Genomic DNA, 23,243 nt, shown 5'->3' with positions numbered 1-23,243 from the left:
GAGCAGAAAGAAATCTCTTTTCCCTCTCTTTAATTGCATCCCCATTAAGGGATTCAACACGTAAAGGTTCCAATCCCCCAAACATTTGCTGGAGAATGAGAAACAGTAAGCAGAACCAGCTTTCTGCAAACAGAGGAACAGACATTGTGAGCATGCACACTGGAGCTGAAGAGGGTAAACTAGGAGTCTGCAGGCATATTGTAGGAACTAAAGTGAGACTAGATCAGGAGTAGCCTGTTGTTGACAACAACTCCCATTTTCCCTGACCATCAAGCACACTGGCTCTAGCTGATGAGAATTGTAGACCAACAATATCCGGATGGCACCATGTTGGCTACCCATAGAAAAATACTGACAGGAATGAAGCTCCCAGCGTCAGAGTTTTTCCACTTCATTCATAGCTTCTCTGTCTTGGTGGTTCACAAAGCTACTCTATTGTGAATTTGCAAGGGTAGACTTTATTAAGTATTCAGGTGAAATAAACCACTTAGCATTACAGGAGGACACATTTACAATAACCCAGGTCAATCATCCACCCACAATCATCTCAAAGTTGCACATTTCTTGTGCACATCTGTAACATCACTCACACATCATCTTGTCATCAAAATGTAAACTATGCAATGGTACACAGAGGTCAATTATATAGGTGCCCAGAACAGAGCAGCCTCATCAGTTCTTGATAATAGTGTTCATTTCATGCTAGCTAGATTACACAGTACACCCTCCCTTTATATAGCAAAATTTAAATATTTCAGATTTGATCCCAAATGAACCCTTTTCCTTCAAACTGTTTATTCCAATTAGCAGAGGCTAGAGAATAGCAGCTATAGGGGAGGAGATGCTGTAGGCAGTACTCCCTTCTTTTTTCTCCCTTGTCTATTCACACCACTCCAGCTTCTAACATTTCACCAGGCCTACCCTATTTACACTCTTCTGCCCAACCATAATAATCTGTAGATGATTAATGATAACCCAGATGCGAACCCATATGTTCATTGTTAAGGGAGTGAAATCATGGCCGTACAGAAAATGCACAATTATATTACTGCTTGATTTAAATTACTAATTTTAATTAAAATGCTTTTATATGACTTAGGCTACCATGTGTATAATCCAAAAGACTACAGCTGTCAGACAAGAGAAAAATAAATTTTGTTTTTCAGCAACTGAGCACAGAGCTGCTCATCATGTGAGTAAAGGACGGGGGAGGAGTTTGTGTATCAGTGATGAAATCTAGGATGAAAGTGATGGCAGTGTTAGATATTCTGGTGGTGCTTCTGAACTGCTATTCATTGGTGATGAAGGTAAAACATCTTCAGAGACTGGGTCCCTAGCAGAATCCTAGGCCAGGGATGAAGAGCAGCTGCAGTGTGTCAGAGACTTTATCCATAGTTGTAGCATAGGTGGAAACAGGATAGGCCCAGATGAAAACTAGCCACTTTCCACTAGTGAAACAGTGTAGTGGGAATCACAGATGTCCAATATATTGGTTGATTGGTTTTGGTAATCTGGTGGGAAAAGATACATGCTGGTTAGTTACCAACAACACCTAAAGTCAGAGCCAATAGGCATGTAGCAAGTCCAATAAAGCTAGAAGGCAAAGGGTTCATGAGCTGATTTCATGAATACTCCAAAGGGCAGCATTCTCAGGCATAAGGAGCCCTGAGGCATGTCGTTTCCAGAGTACCCAGTATGTGCATTAAGTATTCGTGCAACATAGGAAACTGCATTTCACAGAATTATCGGTGCCTGGGGTGTTGCTACTTGGCCTTGAAGGAGCCAAGGAGAAAAGGTCTTACAGAAAGGTTTCCAGAACTGTCACTTGGTAACCAGAAAAAGAAGAGGGTGCAAGTCAGTGTGTCTTGATGCCATGGGGAGGCTGGGTGTAGAGGAGTGGTGGGAGGCACTAGCTGGGGAACCCCTAAGGGAAGAAGGTTTGGAGCCAGGGGAGTGGTGGTGGGATGATGATGAGTGATCAGAGGGAGAAAAGAGAGAAGAATGGGAGGAGGAGATGTTGGAAGCTGAAGAGGTGACAGGATTTATTGAGCAGAAAGAGTCTGTAGCAGACAGCAGGCCAGAAGCAGAAGCTAGAGAGGAGCAGGTCAAAGAGGCAGAGATCAGGCAGGCTGCTTAAGAAGCCAAAGGGTCTCCCCTTCCTGCTGTGACCAGCTCTCCTTCCCTCTGGTCTCCCAGGGCAAAGGAGACACACATACATCAAGAAAGTCTTAAACTGCTTGGGAAGGATCTGGGGGGGGCGGGGAGGATTAGACAACTGTGGGAAGACGGGGACCTTCAGTTCTCACAACTGCCTCATTGGGGCAAGATCTACCAGGAAGAGCTGATGTGCTCACTAGACCTGGCCTCTGAGCTGTTTGCTTCTTGGAATAAAGAGTTAAGTTCACTGATTCTGCATATGTTTATTACTGACCTGCTCCTGGCACTTGCCCCGGCACTTGATGAGAGAGGCATTCTGACTCTTTTGTGTGCTTATTTGTGTGGTTGGAAGCATGGCCAGGTCCAAATTAGGAAAATAAACCAAGCTGTTATCTATATGTGGCTTGGGGAGGTAGGAATCACCTTGACTTGCTAAGCCTAATTCTAAGTGAAGGGAAAGGAAGTTTGCTCATCACCAGTTTTTCCCCAAATTAACTCTTGATCATTCATTGTCTACTGAAGTGCTAAGCAGTATTGCATGTTAAAAGAGACAGGGCCCAAAGCAAGGGTGGAGAACCTCAGAACACTCTCTATTTACCGTATTTTTTGCTCTATATTCTCACTTTTTCCCTCCTAAAAAGTAAGGGGAAATGTGTGTGTGTGTTATGGAGCGAATGCAGGCTGCGCAGCTATCCCAGAAGCCAGAACAGCAAGAGGGATTGCTGCTTTCACTGTGCAGCGATCCCTCTTGCTGTTCTGGCTTCTGAGATTCAGAATTTTTTTTTCTTGTTTTCCTCCTCCAAAAACTAGGTGCATCTTGTGGTCTGGTGTGTCTTATAGAGCGAAAAATACGGTAGCCCTCAGGACTCTCTCCAGGCCTCACACACTTTGTGAGACACAGCCCTCACCAGCCCTGCTTTGCACCTTCCTTGGATGTTTTTGCTGGGCTCCAGTGTATCATCAGACTCTGATAATGCTTCTTGGTTGATGGGAAGGAGGATAGAGAAGGGTGTGAGTGTGAAGGAGCCAGCCTACTGTACAGAGGTAAAATTTGCATTTATTGCTGAACCCACAGATGCTCCTGGCCCCGCCCACCACTGTCATGTGGTCTATGGAATGTTGCCCAGAAGGGAATGTGTCCCTCAAGCTGAAAAACGTTCCCAGATTGAGAGAGAAATAAAAATGACATGGAAACATGAAACACATTTACCTTACTGATAGTTGCTGGTCTCGCTTGTCTTTATGGCTGATAATCTTCTTGTTTTTTCCAATCTGTTGAACATAAGGTAAAGTTTTGTTGGGGGGGATTTAAGCTGTAAAAGGAAACCAGGACTTCAGGGGAACCTAAATATAGATACAAAACTGCACAGAATGGAAAACTGAAAGCTTTCTAATCTGTGACGCTTCCACTGTTGCTCTTGCTGCCCATGCCCACTATAAAGTACTTTATGAAGCACCAAGAAGGATTCATTCCTACCTGAAGGTTCGCAGTATTTCCACTGGCGATCTGTATTATAGTTGCTGGTGAGAGAGCACCAGTACTTCCAGTTTACTGTCCCAACTGATGTACAGCTTGTGTAAGACTTGCCATTGTAGGTGAAAGGAAAGACACAGCTCTTCGTAGATTCTCCATCTTGTCCCATGAGGGTTGGAAGTGGAATGTGAGAGAAAATCATGAGATGATCACCTCTAGCAAAGGAATTAGGAGGCTAGGAAGCTATCTTAATAATACTTCTGATTATTTAGAAGTTATTTGCTCCCAAATAACTGCATTGAATTGCAGCCTACAGCATATTACTTCAACACATTAGGATCAAAATCTGCTTGGCGGCATGGGCTTCCAAGTAAACATGCATAAGATCAGGCTGCATGTCTGAAACCAACTTTCTCCTACACCCCCACCTGGGCAGCTTTCTGCTAACCTGGTAATAAAACTTCCCCACTTCTCAAATTTGTGTCAGCACAGAAGCTCCATAGCTTTTGCTCATCGTAGTTTGGAGTAGTGGAACACCAGTATCCCCCATTCTTCTCGCCGTCATCATCCTCATTGGTGCAGGCATCAAATGTCTGGTTGTTGTAGGTGAAAGGGAACCAGCAGGGCTGGCCATTGGAGTTCCCTCCATACTCTGCAGACAGGGGGGACACAAAAAATAACATGCCGTAGAGTTTTGTCGTGTTGTCAAAGAGAACTGTATGAAGGATATGGGCAATGCCTCTGCATTCAAGGACTAGATAGAGACAGACACTTAATGAATTAGGCCAAGGCCCACCTCCTCCAACATCCAGTTCTGGGCACCACAGTTCAAGAAGGACACTGACAAACTGGAACGTGTCCAGAGGAGGGCAACCAAAATGGTCAAAGGCCTGGAAACGATGCCTTATGAGGAACAGCTAAGGGAGCTGGGCATGTTTAGCCTGGAGAAGAGGAGGTTAAGGGGTGATATGATACCCATGTTCAAATATATAAAAGGATGTCACATAGAGGAGGGAGAAAGGTTATTTTCTGCTGCTCCAGAGAAGCGGACACGGAGCAATGGTTCCAAACTACAAGAAAAAAGATTCCACCTAAACATTAGGAAGAACTTCCTGACAGTAAGAGCTGTTCGACAGTGGAATTTGCTGCCAAGGAGTGTGGTGGAGTCTCCTTCTTTGGAGGTCTTTAAGCAGAGGCTTGACAACCATATGTCAGGAGTGCTCTGATGGTATTTCCTGCTTGGCAGGGGGTTGGACTCGATGGCCCTTGTGGTCTCTTCCAACTCTATGATTCTATGATTCTATGATCCTGTTTTCACAGTGACCAGCAAGATGCCTATGGGAAGCCCATACAAGAAATGAGTGCAACAGGAACCTCCCCACTTCCGATTCACAGCAGCTACTAAACACAGGCACTGGAGGTGGAACACTGCCATTGTAGCTGGTAGTCTCTGGGAGCCTTATTCTCCATAATTTGTCTAACCCCCTTTTTAAAGCCAGCCACGTTGGTGGTCATCGCTACATTTTGTGGGATTGCAATTATATCCAATTAAAACTCAGTTAAAATCCTGTGATCTGCGGAGTCACCATCCAGGAAGGCCACTTTAGGAAGACACCGTACAAGGAGCAGACTAATGCCCATATGGCTCTGGGCAATTGGAAACAACAGAACATGTATTTTTTCACTGCCAATACTATACAGATATACAAGCTAGGTTCACGTTGTCCAGGCATAGGCAAACTTGGCCCTCCAGATGTTTTGGAACTACAACTCCCATCATCCCTAGCTAACAGGACCAGTGGTCAGGGATGATGGGAATTGTAGTCCCAAAATAGCTGGAGGGCCGTGTTTGCCTATGCCTGATCTTGCCTATACTACATAAATTCCCAGGTCGTACAGAACAACCTTATACCTCCCTGCTACTTCAAGATGAAAACCCAGATGTTACATACTCAGTTGCTAGATTCTGCACTGCCATGGTGAATATTCATCAAAGGGTGGTTTGCACCACAAACTAGGCCCAAAATGAGCGCTCACAACTTACACTGTGGGCGCCCTTTGCAGGATCCTGGGGACCTACCGGCTGCTTGGGCTGGCCTGCCTCTCAGTGCTATTCTTTGGAGGTTCCCACCAAACCTCAGTCATTTAGCACTGTTGGAGGTGGGGCCAGTCGCATAAATAGGAGGCGAAGCTGGCAGCAGCCAGGCAGTCAGCTCAGGACTCTACCTTGGAGGGAACATCCTTTCCAACTGCTGTCTTTGTCATAGTCTGGAGTTGTGGCACACCACAGCTGCCCATCAAAACTTCCTTCTTTGGTGCACGAGGAGTAAGACTTGTTCCTAAACTTGAAGGGAAAGACGCAGGAGGCAGGTTCTGAAGAGAAACAGAGTGGAGAGGTGAGTCATATTCCGTTGCATTTTGTGTGCATGCTAGCCAGCTGTAAGGGGAATTGGCCAAATTCTGCAGATAGATAGATAGATAGATAGATAGATAGATAGATAGATGATAGATAGATAGATAGATAGATAGATAGATAGATAGATAGAGATGAAATGGATTGAATCCAGGTTATGTCAGTTGTACTCGGGTACCACTGAAATCCACTTAAGTCACGAATTTGTCTCATTGATTGCAGTAGGATTTTATTATAAAATGACACCTTAGATATAATGTGCATTCAGATGTGGGAATTATTGTATTCGTTTTCCTGTTTACAATGTTGGCACTTCTGTCCCTTTCCCAACATTCCTTGTACACTGCATTACCTGTGGAGTTTTGGAACGGTGTCTTCCTGAGGGATATTACTGCGTGTTGCACTAGTTCTCATTCACATTGTGTCCCCCAGCAGTGTGTGCCATCAGACGGGTCATCAGCCCTTAATCCTCATGTGTGCTTCTTTTCTCCCAAGGCCAGGAAAGAATTGGATTCAGAAATACAGCCCCAGATTTCATCACATGCGTGGCGGTAGTGTGTTACATAAAAACCATGGGGAAAATTATAGCACATAACTCCCATGATTTTCCAGTTTAATTGGGTTGAATAAAGTACTTCCTGAATGCAGCCAATATTGTGAGGACCAACCCTACTTTTAACCTGGCCTGGGACTTCATAGTGAAGGACAGGTATGCAATAATAATAATAATAATAATAATAATAATAATAATAATAATGGCCAGGTGTTCAGCCCTTATTTGGGACAAGGAAGAGAAACATTTCTGGTCTGTCACCCTGAACAGCCTTTCCCACATTCTTCCCTATTTTGCTTACTTGAGGGTTCACAGTATGCCCACGTCGGATTTTCATCGTAGTTGGTGACAAGAGAGCACCAGAGCTTCCCATCGAATCTCCCATCTGTTGTGCAAGCTTTGTACCACTTGCCTTGGAAGACGAAAGGGAATATGCAGGGCCCTGTAGCTAAATTTGCATCTAGTCCTGGAAGAAGTGGAGAAGAGAGAGAAGGAGGGGCTTCCTTAATAACCCACAATGCTTCTTTGTCCTGCTGAATGCACTCAGCAATCAGATTCCTATGCCTGATTAAATCATGGAACAACTACCCACATCACCATTCATCTAAAGTTTTAAAAATGCTATCCTATGCACAGTGCTATTTTTCTAGAAGAAGAGGTGCCAGAACTCACCATGTAAGCCTCCCATGTTCTCTTATAATGGCAATGGATCCCACCTGAGAGGTGCCAGAACTGAGTTCCACCACGTTCCAGCTGAAAAGAAGCCCTGTCTATGCATATCTGCTCAGAGGTAAGTCCCTTTTAGGTCAATCAGACTATAAAACGAGGCTGGGGAACTTCAGGGCTGGGGACTGAATGCACCCCCAGGCCTTTCCCCAGGTCATACTCCCTCCCTAGTCTCACTGCTCACCAGCCCTGCTTTGACCCCTCCTTGAGTGTTTTGGGATAGCTAGAATGTGTCCTTGAACTCTGATAACGCTTCTTGCATGACTGAATGAAGGACAGAGAGGGCTGTGTAAGTGTAAGGTAATATGGACATTCTTTGCTGTGCTCACTTTTCCTTCTGACTCCTCTCATCACTACCATGTGGCCCTGGGAACGTTACCTAGAAGGGAATGTGGCCCTCAGATGGAGGTGGAATCCTCAACTCTGGTACAGCAGAAGGAGAGAAAGAATTGCAGGGACTCTGCACCGGGGTGTAGCTATTGGCTCCATCACCCCCCGCCATCGCATCCGCTGCCTGGAGTGCGACCGGCACAGGACTGATCCACCCTGCAGGGGGGATGTGAGTGCCGCTGCATTGATCCACCGGGGGGTTCGTCACACACACCCCAGGGATGGCATCTGGGGCAAACTGCCCCCCCCCTGCAATGCCACTGCTCCGCACTGATAATCTGACTATTGACTGCTGCAAGCCACTCTGAAAGCTTTTACCACACACCCCTATTCAATCAAGCATGGGGTAAAACATGTTTTAAGTAAATAAAGAAAAATACTCCCAAAACAGTGTGTATAGGATTGCCGCTCATGTTCCATTGATTCCAATGGGAGAAAATTAAACATATGCCTAACCCTCCAACATTTCTCCAATGAAAATAGGGACACCCTAAGGAAAAGCGGGGCATTCCAGGAGCAGATCAAATAAAAAACCAGAATGGCTTCTGTAAATCTAGGACTTTCCCTGGAAAATAGTGACACTTGGAGGGTCTGTAATCCACCCACTAAAATAAATGGAAAAAAACTGTTTAATTTTGGGTGGCTCTGACACCCTTAATTTCACACTTCCATTTTGTAATGTGACTGCCTGGCCAATGCTGATGCTGATGTCAAAGTGAAAGCAAAGCACTGGAAAGGAGAGTTTACAAAGAGCATTTGCAGAGAATGGAATTTACAAGGGAATATTCTCAGTAATGTGTACCCCCAAAAAACATTCATTGTGCTTAATCTACAACCAACCATCTTCCAAGCCCTGTGACGCAACCCAACCCTGGCTTCTAATCCAACATGCCCCCAGTTTACATACTGGTGTCAGCGCAGAAGCTCCATTTCTTGTTCTTATCATAGCTTCCTGTTGTAGCACACCAGTAGCGCCCTTTTATTTCGAATTTGTTAGTGCAGGTGTAGTAAGTATGGCCTTTGTAGCTGAAGGGGAAAACACATTCTGCTCCATTCGAGTTGCCTCCATATTCTAGGCAAAAGACAAAAGCAGAGTTTGTGCATGTTTATGCCAATAAATCATTAGTAACAGTTTTCTTGCTTCTTATATTATCCTTTTTTAAAAAAATAGTCACACCCTATCGCAGGGCCAGGGAACTGGATGCAGCCAACAGCCAGATTCTTACCTGCCCCAAACACTGTGGGCTATTTTGACAGGTAGGTAAGACAAATCAAACCAGGCAGACAAAGGCTTCAGGATCTGTATATGCTGCTGATCAACTGCCCACCACCAAACCCCATTTCCTTTCCCTGCTGGGATTGAATTCCAACCACTCAGGCAAAGACACATAGTGCCTATATAGACACTGCCTCTGGGGGTTGTCACAGATATGTATCATTAACAAGAATTAAACCTATTTACTTCCTGAATGGGGAGGTCAGAGGGTTACTATATGTTACACGAAAGTATAAATGTGTCATTGCCCATTTACTGGGGGAGGCACATTTGAGTAGAGTGACTGAGAGCAGAAAAGCAGTGATAGAGTATGTTGACCCCTATCTCCATATTGCCTACACACACACACAAACACACACACGTTCAAACATGTTTGCATGGGTCAATATGCAGTATCAACACTGCAAGAGGGGAAAACAGCTAATGGTGAGCAATTTGGAGTAGGAAGATGGTTAATCACTCCCTGCTGCTCTTCTTAACAATAGGATGAGATTGAGACTGTAATGAACTTTGTTAATCTTTTTGGTCACCTCCAGAGCAAAATATCTTGCAGGAGGGATTCATGTCCACATCAGGAATTCAGGTTTGCACAGTTGAAGTAGCTTAAAGCCACTTTAAAATACATACATACATACATACATACTTTTACAAGTAGTAAAGTGGCAGAGAAATGCCTTGAACAGTCTGGGATAAACAAATGTCTAATGGTAAGACATATACAGTGGTACCTTGGGTTAAGTACTTAATTCGTTCCGGAGGTCCGTACTTACCCTGAAACTGTTCTTAACCTGAAGCACCACTTTAGCTAATGGGGCCTCCTGCTGCCACCGCACCGCCGGAGCACGATTTCTGTTCTCATCCTGAAGCAAAGTTCTTAACCTGAAGCACTATTTCTGGGTTAGCAGAGTCTGTAACCTGAAGCGTATGTAACCTGAAGCATATGTAACCCGAGGTACCACTGTAAATGTTGTGCAAGCAAATCAGCATGAATGCTTGCTGTTGTATAACCTCCCCACAAACAGATCAGAACTAATGTTCCATCAGAGGAATATTTACAAGAGGGCAAATGGGCAACTGCCCAAAGGAGCTAATTTGAAGAGGGGGCAATGAGCATTCCTGGGCATTGTGAGGATTAGAACTCCCTTTAGGATGGTGCAAGAGGACTTTTTGCAAGCTCAGAAAATGGAATAACATCTTTAAGAGGAGGAGGGAGAGGTGGTGGTGGTAGAGTGAGGGGAATCCCTGTCCCACTGGCCTGCTGGTAATGCTTGCTAGCCATAGGATTGCCACCCCCATTGGATTCCACTGCCTGAGGTTGCTGCTTCTGTCTACCTCATGAGCAGGCCAGCCCTGCTAGGACCTTTTTGAATTGATTTCAACTCATAGAACACTTCAGTATGTAAAGAAACATAGTCTGCAGGACGACAGATTAACACGCAAATGAATGTTACCAGAAGGACTGTATGCCTCTCACCTTTGAGAGCACATGGCTTCCATTTACGATCCTTGTCATGGTTTTCAGTTGTGGCACACCACAGCTGTTGGTCAGGGTTGCCATCAGTGGTGCACGAAGAGTAGTATCTGCCATTGAAAAGGAAGGGGAGAACACAGCCTGGAGGGGCTGGAAGGGAGACAAAGGAAAAGGAAAAATAAGGAAAGTTGCACCACACTCAGCAGAAACTGTGTGAAAAGAAAAATACAGAAAAGATGGCCATCTGTCATGGATGTTCCTTGGGTGTCCAGGAGCTAGGTTTGATTCAGTTCGCATTTAAAGGCAAATCTACCAAATTCGCACTTTTCAAAACAATGTGCCTTCAAAATTCTCACGTCTCCAAATTTTGCAGTGGAATTCTCTAACTGAATAATGTGTACAAAAATGCATGGTGCACTATGGACCCTTTTAGGGCCTGGCATGCACACTGCAGGGGAGCATTCAACAGCAGCATACTTTATTAATTTGGTTAATTTGGTTAAACTACTTGTTATATATAACCTTTCCTCCACTTGTGTCTCCTGCGTTTCATTTGGGTGTGGGAGCAAAAAAAATCAATCAACTTTGCCAGAATTTATTTTGACCCAGGTGCTTCTGTTTTGCTTTGCTTTGCTTTGCTTTCAGTATTAAAAAATGTCAGTGATTAAATGGCTAAAATCTAGGAACATTGTTTGCTACTGTGCAGGTTTCAATAAATAAGGAGAACCCCCTTTTCTTGGAAGAAGGAAATATCACTTTTATTTAATATGGGGCTCCTTTGTAAAATACTGGGTGGAACATGAGGACCTGAGTTGCAGAGAGCTTTATTTGATGTATGGATCAAATTAAGATGTGGAATTGGGGGGGCGGGCAGAGACATGGTGTTTTATTTGGATGGCAAATTACTTATTTCCTCAGCATGCCCGATTATGATAACATTACTAGTTATGTAATTACCAGTAATCTGTCATTTTTCAATATGTCAATTTGTGTGTTTTAATATTGAATGCAAAAATAAAAGATTAACTATTAAAGCTAAAATCAACTGCAAGGGATTTGTTGAAAGTAGGACTCGGTGATATTAAATAAAAAAATTCATTCCAGCAGCACCTTAGAGACCAACTAAGTTTGTTATTGGTATGAGCTTTTGCTTGCATGCATACTTATTCAAATCTGTAACTAGATCCATGATATTAGGCACCTTTGCTGTACGCTTTTTGATGCCAGCTTTTTAAAAAAAAAATTGCTTAAGCAAGTCTGCCCATACAGGTAATCCCATTTGATATGATGTAATATATACATATATATAAGGAAAGTCCAATGTTGTAAAGAAAAATATTGCATAGGAACCTGGAATGTAAGAACCATGAACCTTGGTAAGTTGGATGTGGTCAAAAATGAGATGGCAAGAATAAATATTAACATCCTGGGCATCAGTGAACTAAAATGGACGGGAATGGGAGAATTAAGTTTGGATGACCATCACATCTACTACTGTGGGCAAGAATCCCGTAAAAGAAATGGAGTGGCCCTCATAGTCAACAAAAGAGTGGCAAAGGCTGTACTGGGATGCAATCTCAAAAATAATAGAATGATCTTGATACGAATCCAAGGCAGACCTTTTAACATCACAGTAATCCAAGTTTATGCACCAACCACTGGTGCTGAAGAAACTGAAATTGACCAATTCTATGAAGACTTACAACACCTCATAGAAATGACACCAAAGAAGGATGTTCTTCTCATTATAGGGGATTGGAATGCTAAAGTAGGGAGTCAGGAGATAAAAGGAACAACTGGCAAGTTTGGCCTTGGAGTTCAAAACGAAGCAGGGCAAAGGCTAATAGAGTTCTGCCAAGAGAACAAGCTGGTTATCACAAACACTCTTTTCCAACAACACAAGAGAGGACTATACCAGAAAGAAATGGATGTCTCGTATACCCCAGGTAGTGTGGTTGCTGACCTTGAGCCAGACATCCTGGAGAGTGGAGTCAAATGGGCCTTAGAAAGCACTGCTAATAAAAAGGCCAGTGGAAGTGATGATATTCCAGCTGAACTATTTAAAATTTTAAAAATGGTGCTGTTAGGATGCTACACTCAGTATGCCAGCAAATTTGGAAAACTCAGCAGTGACCAGAGGATTGGAGAAGATCAGTCTACATCCCAATCCTAAAGAAGGGCAGTGCCAAAGAATGCTCCAACTACCGCACAATTGCACTCATTTCACACACTAGCAAGGTTATGCTTAAAATTCTACAAGGCAGGCTTAAGCAGTATGTGGATCAAGAACTTCCAGAAGTGCAAGCTGGATTTCGAAAGGGCAGAGGAACCAGAGACCAAATTGCAAACATGCGCTGGATTATGGAGAAAGCTTAGAGAGTTCCAGAAAGACATCTACTTCTGCTTCATTGACTATGCAAAAGCCTTTGACTGTGTCGACCACAGCAAACTATGGCAAGTTCTTAAAGAAATAGGAGTGCCTGATCACCTCATCTGTCTGCTGAGAAATCTCTATGTGGGACAAGAAGCTACAGTTAGAACTGGATATGGAAAAACTGATTGGTTCAAAATTGGGAAAGGAGTACGGCAAGGCTGTATATTGTCTCCCTGCTTATTTAATTTATATGCCGAATTCATCATGCGAAAGGCTGGGCTGGATGAATCCCTAGCCGGAATTAAGATCACCAGAAGAAATATCAACAACCTCAGATATACAGATGACACAACCTTGATGGCAGAAAGTGAGGAGGAATTAAAGAACCTTTTAATGAGGGTGAAAGAGGAGAGCGCAAAATATGGTCTGAAGCTCAACATCAAAAAAACGAAGATCATGGCCACTGGTCCCATCACCTCCTGGCAAATAGAAGGGGAAGAAATGGGCGCAGTGAGAGATTTTACTTTCTTGGGCTCCATGATCACTGCAGATGGTGACAGCAGTCACGAAATTAAAAGACGCCTGCTCCTTGGGAGAAAGGCGATGGCAAACCTAGACAGCATCTTAAAAAGCAGAGACATCACCTTACCAACAAAGGTCCGAATAGTTAAAGCCATGGTTTTCCCAGTAGTGATGTATGGAAGTGAGAGCTGGACCATCAAGAAGGCTGATTGCCAAAGAATTGATGCTTTTGAATTATGGTGCTGGAGGAGACTCTTGAGAGTCCCATGGACTGCAAGAAGATCAAATGTATCCATTCTTAAGGAGATCAGCCCTGAATGCTCACTGGAAGGACAGATCGTGAAGCTGAGGCTCCAATACTTTGGCCACCTCATGAGAAGAGAAGACTCCCTGGAAAAGACCCTGATGTTGGGAAGGATTGAGGGCACAAGAAGAAGGGGACGTCAGAGGACGAGATGGTTGGACAGCGTTCTCGAAGCTACAAACATGAGTCTGACCAACCTGCAGGAGGCAGTGGAAGCCAGGAGTGCCTGGCGTGCTCTAGTCCATGGGGTCACGAAGAGTCGGTCACGACTAAACGACTAAACAACAACAACAAATATATACATATTTTTCTGAGTATAAGACTATATATTTTCCTACATTCTTGAAGTTTAAAAGAAGGTGTCGTCTTATACATGGATAGTGTATAGTGCATTTTGCTTAATTTTGAGTCCCAAAAAATAGGTGGCGTCTTATACACAGGGGCGTGTTATACATGGAAAAATACGATAATATGTGTTTCATAATGCATATTTTTTAAAACTCTTGGCTTTATGGGGGGAATAGGGTGGCTTATTTTTAGTATTGATTTTATCAATAATAATAATGCATATTTTATGTAAACCACTTAGAGGCTTTCATGATTAAGTGGTATATAAATCTCATTAAATAAATAAGAAAGTAAAATGACACACACACCAACCCAGGGGGCCAGAGAATTGACAGGTGGAATGGTTCTTACCTTCAGATGCCACAAGTAGTGGCAGCAGAGCCCAGGTGCATGCGAGGAAAGCTATGACAGGAGCCATCTCTACTCTCAGTCAGGGAATTTGACAGGCGTGAAGAAACCACATCATGCTTACTCTTTATATAGGCCCTGCCTGGCCACATCTTCCTCCCACAACTATAACAGAAGGAGATGTTCAAAACCCTGCTATGTTAAACCTGACCTTTTCAAACAGCATTAGACCACTCCCATTTTCGCTTCACTTCTGCACGAGCTGATACAGTACGGGACAAAGCTTTTGCTCGGGATTGCCAAATGGCTAAAGGAAAGAAAATAGTCATTGCCTGCTCCTATCTCTTTAACAGAGGCTACACAGACTGAAACTAACAAGTGAAGTTTTCATCCCTGAGAGCTAAACACGATGACTTGGAAATTGCTGCTGATCTAGCCAGTGTTTCAAGGGCAGCTGAAATTTTATTAGGCGGTGTATGGCCAGTGAGTGCTGTTTGTCCTGTCTGCAGTATTTGTTGGCCCTTTCATTGTGACCTGGCAGTTTCTACTGAAAGCATAAGAGCTTATTTTTAAAGAAGATGGAAATGCTGCCTTAAAGTAAAAGACACTGGTGCTCCTAAAAGCAGGAACACTGTATGATCTTTCATATATTATATATATATAATTTTTATTTAATTATCTGTTTTACATTTTTAAATATTCATTTAAACAGCCTTAAAATATCAGTGACTTCCCTTCTTCTCTTTCCATAGTTCATTTTGCATAACATAAATCCCTGCATATTTTACATAAACTAAACCATTCAGTGTTCCATTATTACATCCATCAAAACTTATTTACACAGTTGAATTTATCTTAATGCTGCCCTTGTTTTCAGGTGTACACAATTTCGCCTCATATATTCAATAAACATTTTCCAATCTTCTTTAAATGTATGTTCTTCTTGTTCTCTTATTCCATACGTTAGGTCCACAAGCTGCACATATTCCATCAGTTTAAGTTGCCATTCTTCTTCAGTTGGGAACTCACTCATTTTCCATTTAGGGGCTAACAAAAACACAGGCCGAAGTAGTAGCATACATAAATAACCATTTTGACGCCTGGGAATTTCCATCTGAATTATCCTCAACGAAAAGGACTCTGGTTTTCTTGGAAAAGTGCTTTTAAACATTTTTTTTCCAGTTCATTATAAATTATTTCCCAATACTCTTTAACCCTTTTACAGGTCCATCACATATGAAAGAACATACTCTCAACCTCATTGCATCTCCAGAGGGGTACTCTATGTTCTTCCCACTTGGCTCATGCTAGGTTGTTCATGACCACTTACCTCCTTGGTGAGACTGAGTGATGTGGGGAAATCCCTCTTTAGCTACCTTATAGGCATAGCAGAGGGTAAAAGGAAAAGTTAACAAGGATGGGCAACTCCTTTGATCTGGGGCTACATTCTCCCTGCTTTGCCATGACGCCGTTACTCATCTCCCCATTGGCCATGGAGGTCCACTTCCTTGCTTTCCAAGGCTGAAGGACCCTCTAAGTGCAAGATTGTGCTTGGCGCATCTTCTCAGTTAGAACTGAGAAGTGTCCATGCCAGATGGGAGAGAAGCCTAAGAGAAACTCTGCCTGGCACCCAGCCAGATCACTCTTGGGTTTCCCTCCTGCTGCTATCACTGGGAATGGAAAAAGCTACCATATACTGACTCAAACTGTACTACCTACCTGGATATGCCAGGGGTTGTACTTGGGACCTTCTACATGCAAAGACAGGTGCTCCACCACTGACCTCCAGCCCTATCATTGTTGCGTTGCCTTCCCTCCCAGTGCTTCCATCCCCACTCAGTTCCCAAAGACCTCCACCATCGTCCAGGCCATGTGACACACACAACTCTGTCCTCTTAACACTTCACAACTGCTCATCACCTCACTCTGCCACCTGCTTCAGGTAATACCATGCGCTGGAGAACTGGTGTCTGACTGATGCTTGTTTTGTCTTCCTTCCTACCAGGCAACAGGTATCATTGGGTGAGGTGGCCACGGAAATAAACTCTTCAAGTTCCTGTTATCTCTTCATTGCCCTTTCCAAAGCAATCTGCCAAATCTACTGTGAGAGTCCCAAAACAGAGAATTTATTCCTCTGCCCCCCACAAGCTCACTCAAGGTTAGTAATGATGGTTGCAAAGAGCAACAGTGTACTATTAAAGTCCTTAATTATTATGAAATAATATGTATATACTGGTCACTTAGTCCAAGGTTTTGTTATTAATTTTCCATTACCATGATTGACCCCCTTCATGGATCACTGCCTTGCCGTGGTGAAGGGGCTTGAATAACTCAGAGAAGCTATGAGCTATGCCGAGCAGGGCACCCAAGATGGACAGGTCATAGTGGAGAGTTTTGACCAAACGTGATCCACCTGGAGCAGGAACCGGCAAGCCACTCCAGTATCCCTGCCAAGAAAACTCCATGGACAAAGACAACAGGCATATAAAAGTTATGACACTGGAAGATGAGCCCCTCAGGTCGGGAGGCACCCAACATGCTACTGAGGAAGAGCAGAGAACAAGTACAAGTAGATTCAGAGCTGATGAAGCAGCTGGGCCAAAGCCGAAAGGAAGCTCAGTTGCGGATATGCCTGGAAGCGAAAGGAAAGTCCAATGCTGTAAAGAAAAATATTGCATAGAAACCTGGAATGTAAGAACCATGAACCTTGGTAAGTTGGATGTGGTCAAAAATGAGATGGCAAGAATAAATATTGACATCCTGGGCTTCAGTGAACTAAAATGGACGGGAATGGGAGAATTAAGTTCAGATGACCATCACATCTACTACTGTGGGCAAGAATCCCGTAAAAGAAATGGAGTGGCCCTCATAGTCAACAAAAGAGTGGCAAAGGCTGTACTGGGATGCAATCTCAAAAATGATAGAATGATCTCGATACGAATCCAAGGCAGACCTTTTAACATCACAGTAATCCAAGTTTATGCACCAACCACTGGTGCTGAAGAAACTGAAATTGACCAATTCTATGAAGACTTACAACACTTCATAGAAATGACACCAAAGAAGGATGTTCTTCTCATTATAGGGGATTGGAATGCTAAAGTAGGGAGTCAGGAGATAAAAGGAACAACTGGCAAGTTTGGCCTTAGAGTTCAAAACGAAGCAGGGCAAAGGCTAATAGAGTTCTGCCAAGAGAACAAGCTGGTTATCACAAACACTCTTTTCCAACAAAACAAGAGAGGACTCTACACATGGACATCACCAGATGGGCAGCATCAAAATCAGATTGATTATATTCTCTGCAGCCAAAGATGGAGAAGCTCTATACAGTCAGCAAAAACAAGACCTGGAGCTGACTGTGGCTCAGATCATCAGCTTCTTATAGCTTAAACTGAAGAAAGTAGGAAAAACCACTGGGCCAGTAAGATACAATCTAAGTCAAATCCCTTATGAATACACAGTGGAAGTGAGGAACAGGTTTAAGGATTTAGATTTGCTGGACAGAGTGCCTGAAGAACTATGGATGGAGGCTCATAACATTATACAAGAGGCAGCAACTAAAACCATCCCAATGAAAAGGAAATGCAAGAAAGCAAAGTGGCTGTCCAATGAGGCCTTACAAATAGCGGGGGAGAGAAGGCAAGCAAAATGCGAGGGAGATAGTGAAAGATACAGGAAATTGAATGCAAATTTCCAAAAAATAGCAAGGAGAGACAAGAAGGCCTTCTTAAACAAGCGATGCAAAGAAATACAGGAAAACAATAGAATGGGGGAAAACCGACAACTGTTCAAGAAAATTGGAGATATGAAAGGAACATTTCGTACAAAGATTTCCATAATAAAAGACAAAAGTGGAAAGGACCTAACAGAAGCAAAAGACATCAAGAAGAGGTGGCAAGAATACACAGAGGAACTATACCAGAAAGAAATTGATGTCTCGTACACCCCAGGTAGTGGGGTTGCTGACCTTGAGCCAGACATTCTGGAGAGTGAAGTCAAATGGGCCTTAGAAAGCACTGCTAATAACAAGGCCAGTGGAAGTGATGATATTCCAGCTGAACTATTTAAAATTTTAAAAGATGGTGCTGTTAGAGTGCTACACTCAATATGCCAGCAAATTTGGAAAACTCAGCAGTAGCCAGAGGATTGGAGATCAGTCTACATCCCAATCCCAAAGAAGGGCAGAGCCAAAGAATGCTCCAGCTACCACACAATTGCACTCATTTCACACACTAGCAAGGTTATGCTTAAAATTCTACAAGGCAGGCTTAAGCAGTACAGTGGTGCTTCGCAAGACGAAAAGAATCCGTTCCGCGATTCTCTTCGTCTAGCGGTTTTTTCATCTTGCGAAGCAAGCCCATTGACACCTTAGCGGATTAGCGCTATTAGCGGTCTAGCGGCTTTTAGCGATCAGCTGTTAAGTGGCTTATCAGCGGATCAGCTGTTAAGCGGCTTAGCAGCTTAGGAAAAGGGGGGGAAAGCGGAAAAAACCCGCGGGAACTCGCAAGATTTTTTCGTCTTGTGAAGCAACCCCATAGAGAAATTCGTTTAGCGAAGCGCCTCCAAAACGGAAAACCCTTTTGTCTAGCGGGTTTTCCGTCTTGCGAGGCGTTCGTCTTGCGGGGCACCACTGTATGTGGATTGAGAACTTCCAGAAGTGCAAGCTGGATTTCGAAGGGGCAGAGGAACCAGAGATCAAATTGCAAACATGCGCTGGATTATGAAGAAAGAGTTCCAGAAAGACATCTACTTCTGCTTCATTGACTATGCAAAAGCCTTTGACTGTGTCGACCACAGCAAACTATGGCAAGTTCTTAAAGAAATGGGAGTGCCTGATCATCTCATCTGTCTGCTGAGAAATCTCTATGTGGGACAAGAAGCTACAGTTAGAACTGGATATGGAAAAACTGATTGGTTCAAAATTGGGAAAGGAGTACGGCAAGGCTGTATATTGTCTCCCTGCTTATTTAATTTATATGCAGAATTCATCATGCGAAAGGCTGGGCTGAATGAATCCCAAGCCGGAATTAAGATCGCCGGAAGAAATATCAACAACCTCAGATATACAGATGACACAACCTTGATGGCAGAAAGTGAGGAGGAATTAAAGAACCTTTTAATGAGGGTGAAAGAGGAGAGCGCAAAATATGGTCTGAAGCTCAACATCAAAAAAACGAAGATCATGGCCACTGGTCCCACCACCTCCTGGCAAATAGAAGGGGAAGAAATGGAGGCAGTGAGATATTTTACTTTCTTGGGCTCCATGATCACTGCAGATGGTGACAGCAGTCACGAAATTAAAAGACGCCTGCTCCTTGGGAGAAAGGCGATGGCAAACCTAGACAGCATCTTAAAAAGCAGAGACATCACCTTACCAACAAAGGTCCGAATAGTTAAAGCCATGGTTTTCCCAGTAGTGATGTATGGAAGTGAGAGCTGGACCATCAAGAAGGCTGATTGCCAAAGAATTGATGCTTTTGAATTATGGTGCTGGAGGAGACTCTTGAGAGTCCCATGGACTGCAAGAAGATCAAACGTATCCATTCTTAAGGAGATCAGCCTGGGTGCTCACTGGAAGGACAGATCGTGAAGCTGAGGCTCCAATACTTTGGCCACCTCGTGAGAAGAGAAGACTCCCTGGAAAAGACCCTGATGTTGGGAAGGATTGAGGGCACAAGAAGAAGGGGACGACAGAGGACGAGATGGTTGGACGGTGTACTTGAAGATACAAACATGAGTCTCACCAAACTGCAGGAGGCAGTGGAAGACAGGAGGGCCTGGCGTGCTCTGGTCCATGGGGTCACGAAGAGTCGGACACGACTAAACGACTAAACAACAACAACAACACCATGATTGACATCAATTGAAGCATTCCTCTGGGACAGCCTTTTTGTTGTTATTGTGACAATTGCAGGGGCAAAATGGATTAATCCCTCTCTCCCAACATGCTGTGGTTCTGATTCTAATTTTTTGAAGGGGGAGCGGCTGTGCCTGCTATTTACCATTCAAAAGATAAGCCGCAAATCCAAAAATGACGCATATAAATGATACATATGCCACTTAGTCCCAAATCTCCTTGAATTCAGTGGGATTTGGGGTGACCTTGAAGCTCATTTGGGCCAGTCCCTATCTCTCAGACTACCTACCTACCTCACAGGGTTGCTGTGAGGATAAAGAAGGGAGAACCAAGTACTCTACCCTGCGATCATAGGGGGAAAGTAGAATATAAATATAACAATACTCACCCCCATGGTTCTGCCCAGACACTGAAGTCCAGCTCCGAGGGCCTTCTGGCGGTTCCCTCACTGTGAGAGGTGAGGTTACAGGGAACCAGGCAGAGGGCCTTCTCGGTGGTGGCACCCGCCCTGTGGAATGCCCTCCTATCAGATGTCAAGGAAATAAACAACGATCTGACTTTTAGAAGACATCTGAAGGCAGCCTTGTTTAGGGAAGTTTTTAATGTTTGATGTTTTATTCTGTTTTCAATCTGTTGGGAGCTGCCCAGAGTTATTATTATTACTTAAAGGCACTTCTGAAGCAGCGCCTTTCTTACTCACTTTTCCCCCGATTCTTACACCTCTCAGCAAGTTCACCATGTTTTCCATCTGAATTTTCTAACTGTTCAACTGGCCCCAAGAACCCCACTGTCCAATCAAACCTTGCTGTTACACAAACCAATCACACATTAGAGCAAAGCAACCAATCATATAGAAGTTCCATTGTTTGTCCAACCAATGGGAATGGTGTGTTATACAATCATGCATTAGAACAAAACCACCAATTGTATAGAAGTTTCATTGTTTGTCCAGCCTATGGGAATGGTATGTTTTATTGGGTGCTATATCCAGACCCTAAAGAACACCCAGGGCCAGCCCTACCATTAGTGAGGTGCCTGCCTCGGGCAGCTGATTTTAAGGTTTATGAAAGGGCAACAAATTGTTACCTATTTAATTTTATTACTGTTGTATTTTCACAACCAGAGACAGGGAGAGAGGTTTGTAGGATATTTCTGCCTCAGATTAAAAATAACTCAACTGCACTAAGGTACAGTGGGACTGGAGAGCAAATGGGAGGTTTTCCTAACTGCTAAGATACCTGCTTTATCTCACTTTTTGGGAGTCAGTGCATACATAGGAGGGAAGAGTTAAATTCTCAGAAGGAACATGGCCTAACTACCTACGAAGAAGCTCTTGAAACAGGGTTTATCACTGCTGTCAAACAGAACAAAAGCCACTTTTAGAAGGTAATTGACCGGTAACTTTTGTAGATAATTCTATGGAAGATAGGGTGTCTTTGTTCACTAATGCAGAAAAAGTTGTGATAACAAGACTTATACAGGTGACCCAAAACAACCAGTGATAATTTCATGACTGAGAGGAGCAGGAGGACCTGGCTCACTCGCCCCATCCCTCCTATTGTGACTCACACCACCCTCCCCACACCACTGTCCATGTATTAGAGGTTGTATCTGCAGTCCGAATATATATAGGCTCATCCCAAGAGTTGGAACTCTGAAAACATAAGGTTCCACCTCATGGGGCCAGACTTTGTGTGTTTGACAGGCTGCCCCACTGCACTCAACCAATGGATGGCATGGGGAGTGGCTGGTACAGGGCCTGGGTGAGGGTTAAGGTGGGGTGCCCTCACTATGGAAATTTGGCAGCCCAACTCTTTATTGGTTTTTTAGAAGATCAGTAAAGACCATAATGTACCAGTGTGCATTTGGGGACCCTATTATAAACCAAACCACTGATGAAACCCAGAGGTCTGTGACTGGATCTCTCACACCATCCAAAACTCTAAATAGGGAAAGTTCTATTAATCCTTTCCACCAAAACCATTATACCAATCTGAATCCACCCTGCCACAACCTGCTATTTACAGTGCAGGATAAAATGTATTAGAACAATTAGAAAAGCACCCTACCCCAGAGAGTGCATACTAGGTAATTTCGATTTAAAATTCAAAGTGGATTAATTTCTCCCTCATGCATATTTGAGGCATGGTAAGATTCCTACAAAAGAGGCTCTTTCCCAACTTTTTGTAGAAATGGGCCTTCTTCCCCAATGCCCCCTCCCACGGATCACATAATTATGTAACTAGTTCTCTTTCATAACTGAACTTTGAATTGCTGTGCCAGGTGATAACTGAATGTTTACCAGGATGTGGTAAATGCCAGAAGTGATGGGATCTGGCACTGACCAGTTCTTGGAGGATTTTCAATTTTTCATCATTCTCCAAGGATCTGTCAACTGGTGTCATGGGAATATAAGAGTCCGGTTATGCAAGTTGTGAAGAAATGGTTCCATGTCAGAAAAACCCTAAGCATGTCTGCTCAGAAGTAGTAGAGAAAGGTGAGAAAGTGTGTATCTCTCTATAATATCAGAACACAGGAACATGTGCTGAAGCTGAATGTTGGAAGAGTCAGGACACAAAAAAATGAAGTATTCATTCACATAGCATATAATCAAATAATTTGATTCACTCGCATGAGATGTAGTGATGGCCAGCAACTTGAATGGATTTATAAGATAGCCTTATCCTTAATGAATTTGTCTAACTCTCAGTAGCTACTAGGCATGATGGCAATGTTCTGCCTTCACTATCAGAGGCAGTAAGCTGCTGAAAACCAGGTGCTATTATTTTAAAGAATGAAATCAAGGAAGCATTTGAAATGTTGTAATAGTGGGTGACTTCTACTACCTTCATATAGACTGGCCAGTGGCATAGCATTGATTGCTAGCAGTTGGGGCACGCGCACCTGCCAGGCAGAGTGTGCCAGCCAAGCCCACAACGCCAAGGCTGCCAGAGCAACCCCACCCCCACTAGAGCAAAGTGGGGCTGTGATGAGCTGCCTGCCCTCCCGTGCAGGGGAGCCCAGCCAGTT

General features: G+C 43.6%; 1 protein-coding gene across 3 annotated transcripts; it reads right to left on the bottom strand.

Moving 5' to 3' along the window:
• Window positions 1–873: 873 nt before the first annotated feature.
• LOC307200134 (epididymal sperm-binding protein 1-like) lies at window positions 874–21,047 on the bottom strand. Of its 3 annotated transcripts, none has more exons than XM_079948533.1 (11): window positions 20,914–20,998; window positions 16,277–16,457; window positions 14,360–14,521; window positions 10,464–10,610; window positions 8,621–8,785; window positions 6,899–7,063; window positions 5,858–6,004; window positions 4,080–4,283; window positions 3,635–3,790; window positions 3,368–3,429; window positions 874–1,511 (listed from the first exon to the last, which is right to left on the bottom strand). In XM_079948533.1, exons 3-10 carry the CDS (start codon window positions 14,424–14,426, stop codon window positions 3,398–3,400), a joined length of 1,083 nt encoding a protein of 360 aa, XP_079804659.1. In that variant the 5' UTR covers window positions 14,427–14,521; window positions 16,277–16,457; window positions 20,914–20,998; the 3' UTR covers window positions 874–1,511; window positions 3,368–3,397. The 3 variants fall into 3 exon arrangements, with proteins under 3 accessions (XP_079804659.1, XP_079804660.1, XP_079804658.1); XM_079948534.1 differs by having other exon boundaries at window positions 16,306–16,457; XM_079948532.1 differs by lacking the exon at window positions 16,277–16,457 and having other exon boundaries at window positions 20,914–21,047.
• Window positions 21,048–23,243: the final 2,196 nt, after the last annotated feature.

Source organism: Podarcis cretensis, assembly GCF_951804945.1.
Source record: "Podarcis cretensis genome assembly, chromosome: 13".
Classification (NCBI taxonomy): domain Eukaryota; kingdom Metazoa; phylum Chordata; class Lepidosauria; order Squamata; family Lacertidae; genus Podarcis; species Podarcis cretensis.
This window is presented reverse-complemented; position numbering and strand designations above follow the sequence as displayed.

What these genes read in the sequence shown, in the direction of transcription:
- LOC307200134 (XM_079948532.1), bottom strand. Translation starts at nt 14,426, where the DNA reads ATGGCTCCTGTCATAGCTTTCCTCGCATGCACCTGGGCTCTGCTGCCA. An exon ending in GAAGCCATGTGCTCTCAAAG is followed by an intron (nt 8,786 to 10,463) that starts GTGAGAGGCATA and finishes TCTTTTGCCTAG; the next exon opens with AATATGGAGGCAACTCGAAT. An exon ending in GAAAGGATGTTCCCTCCAAG is followed by an intron (nt 4,284 to 5,857) that starts GTAGAGTCCTGA and finishes CCCTGTCTGCAG; the next exon opens with AGTATGGAGGGAACTCCAAT.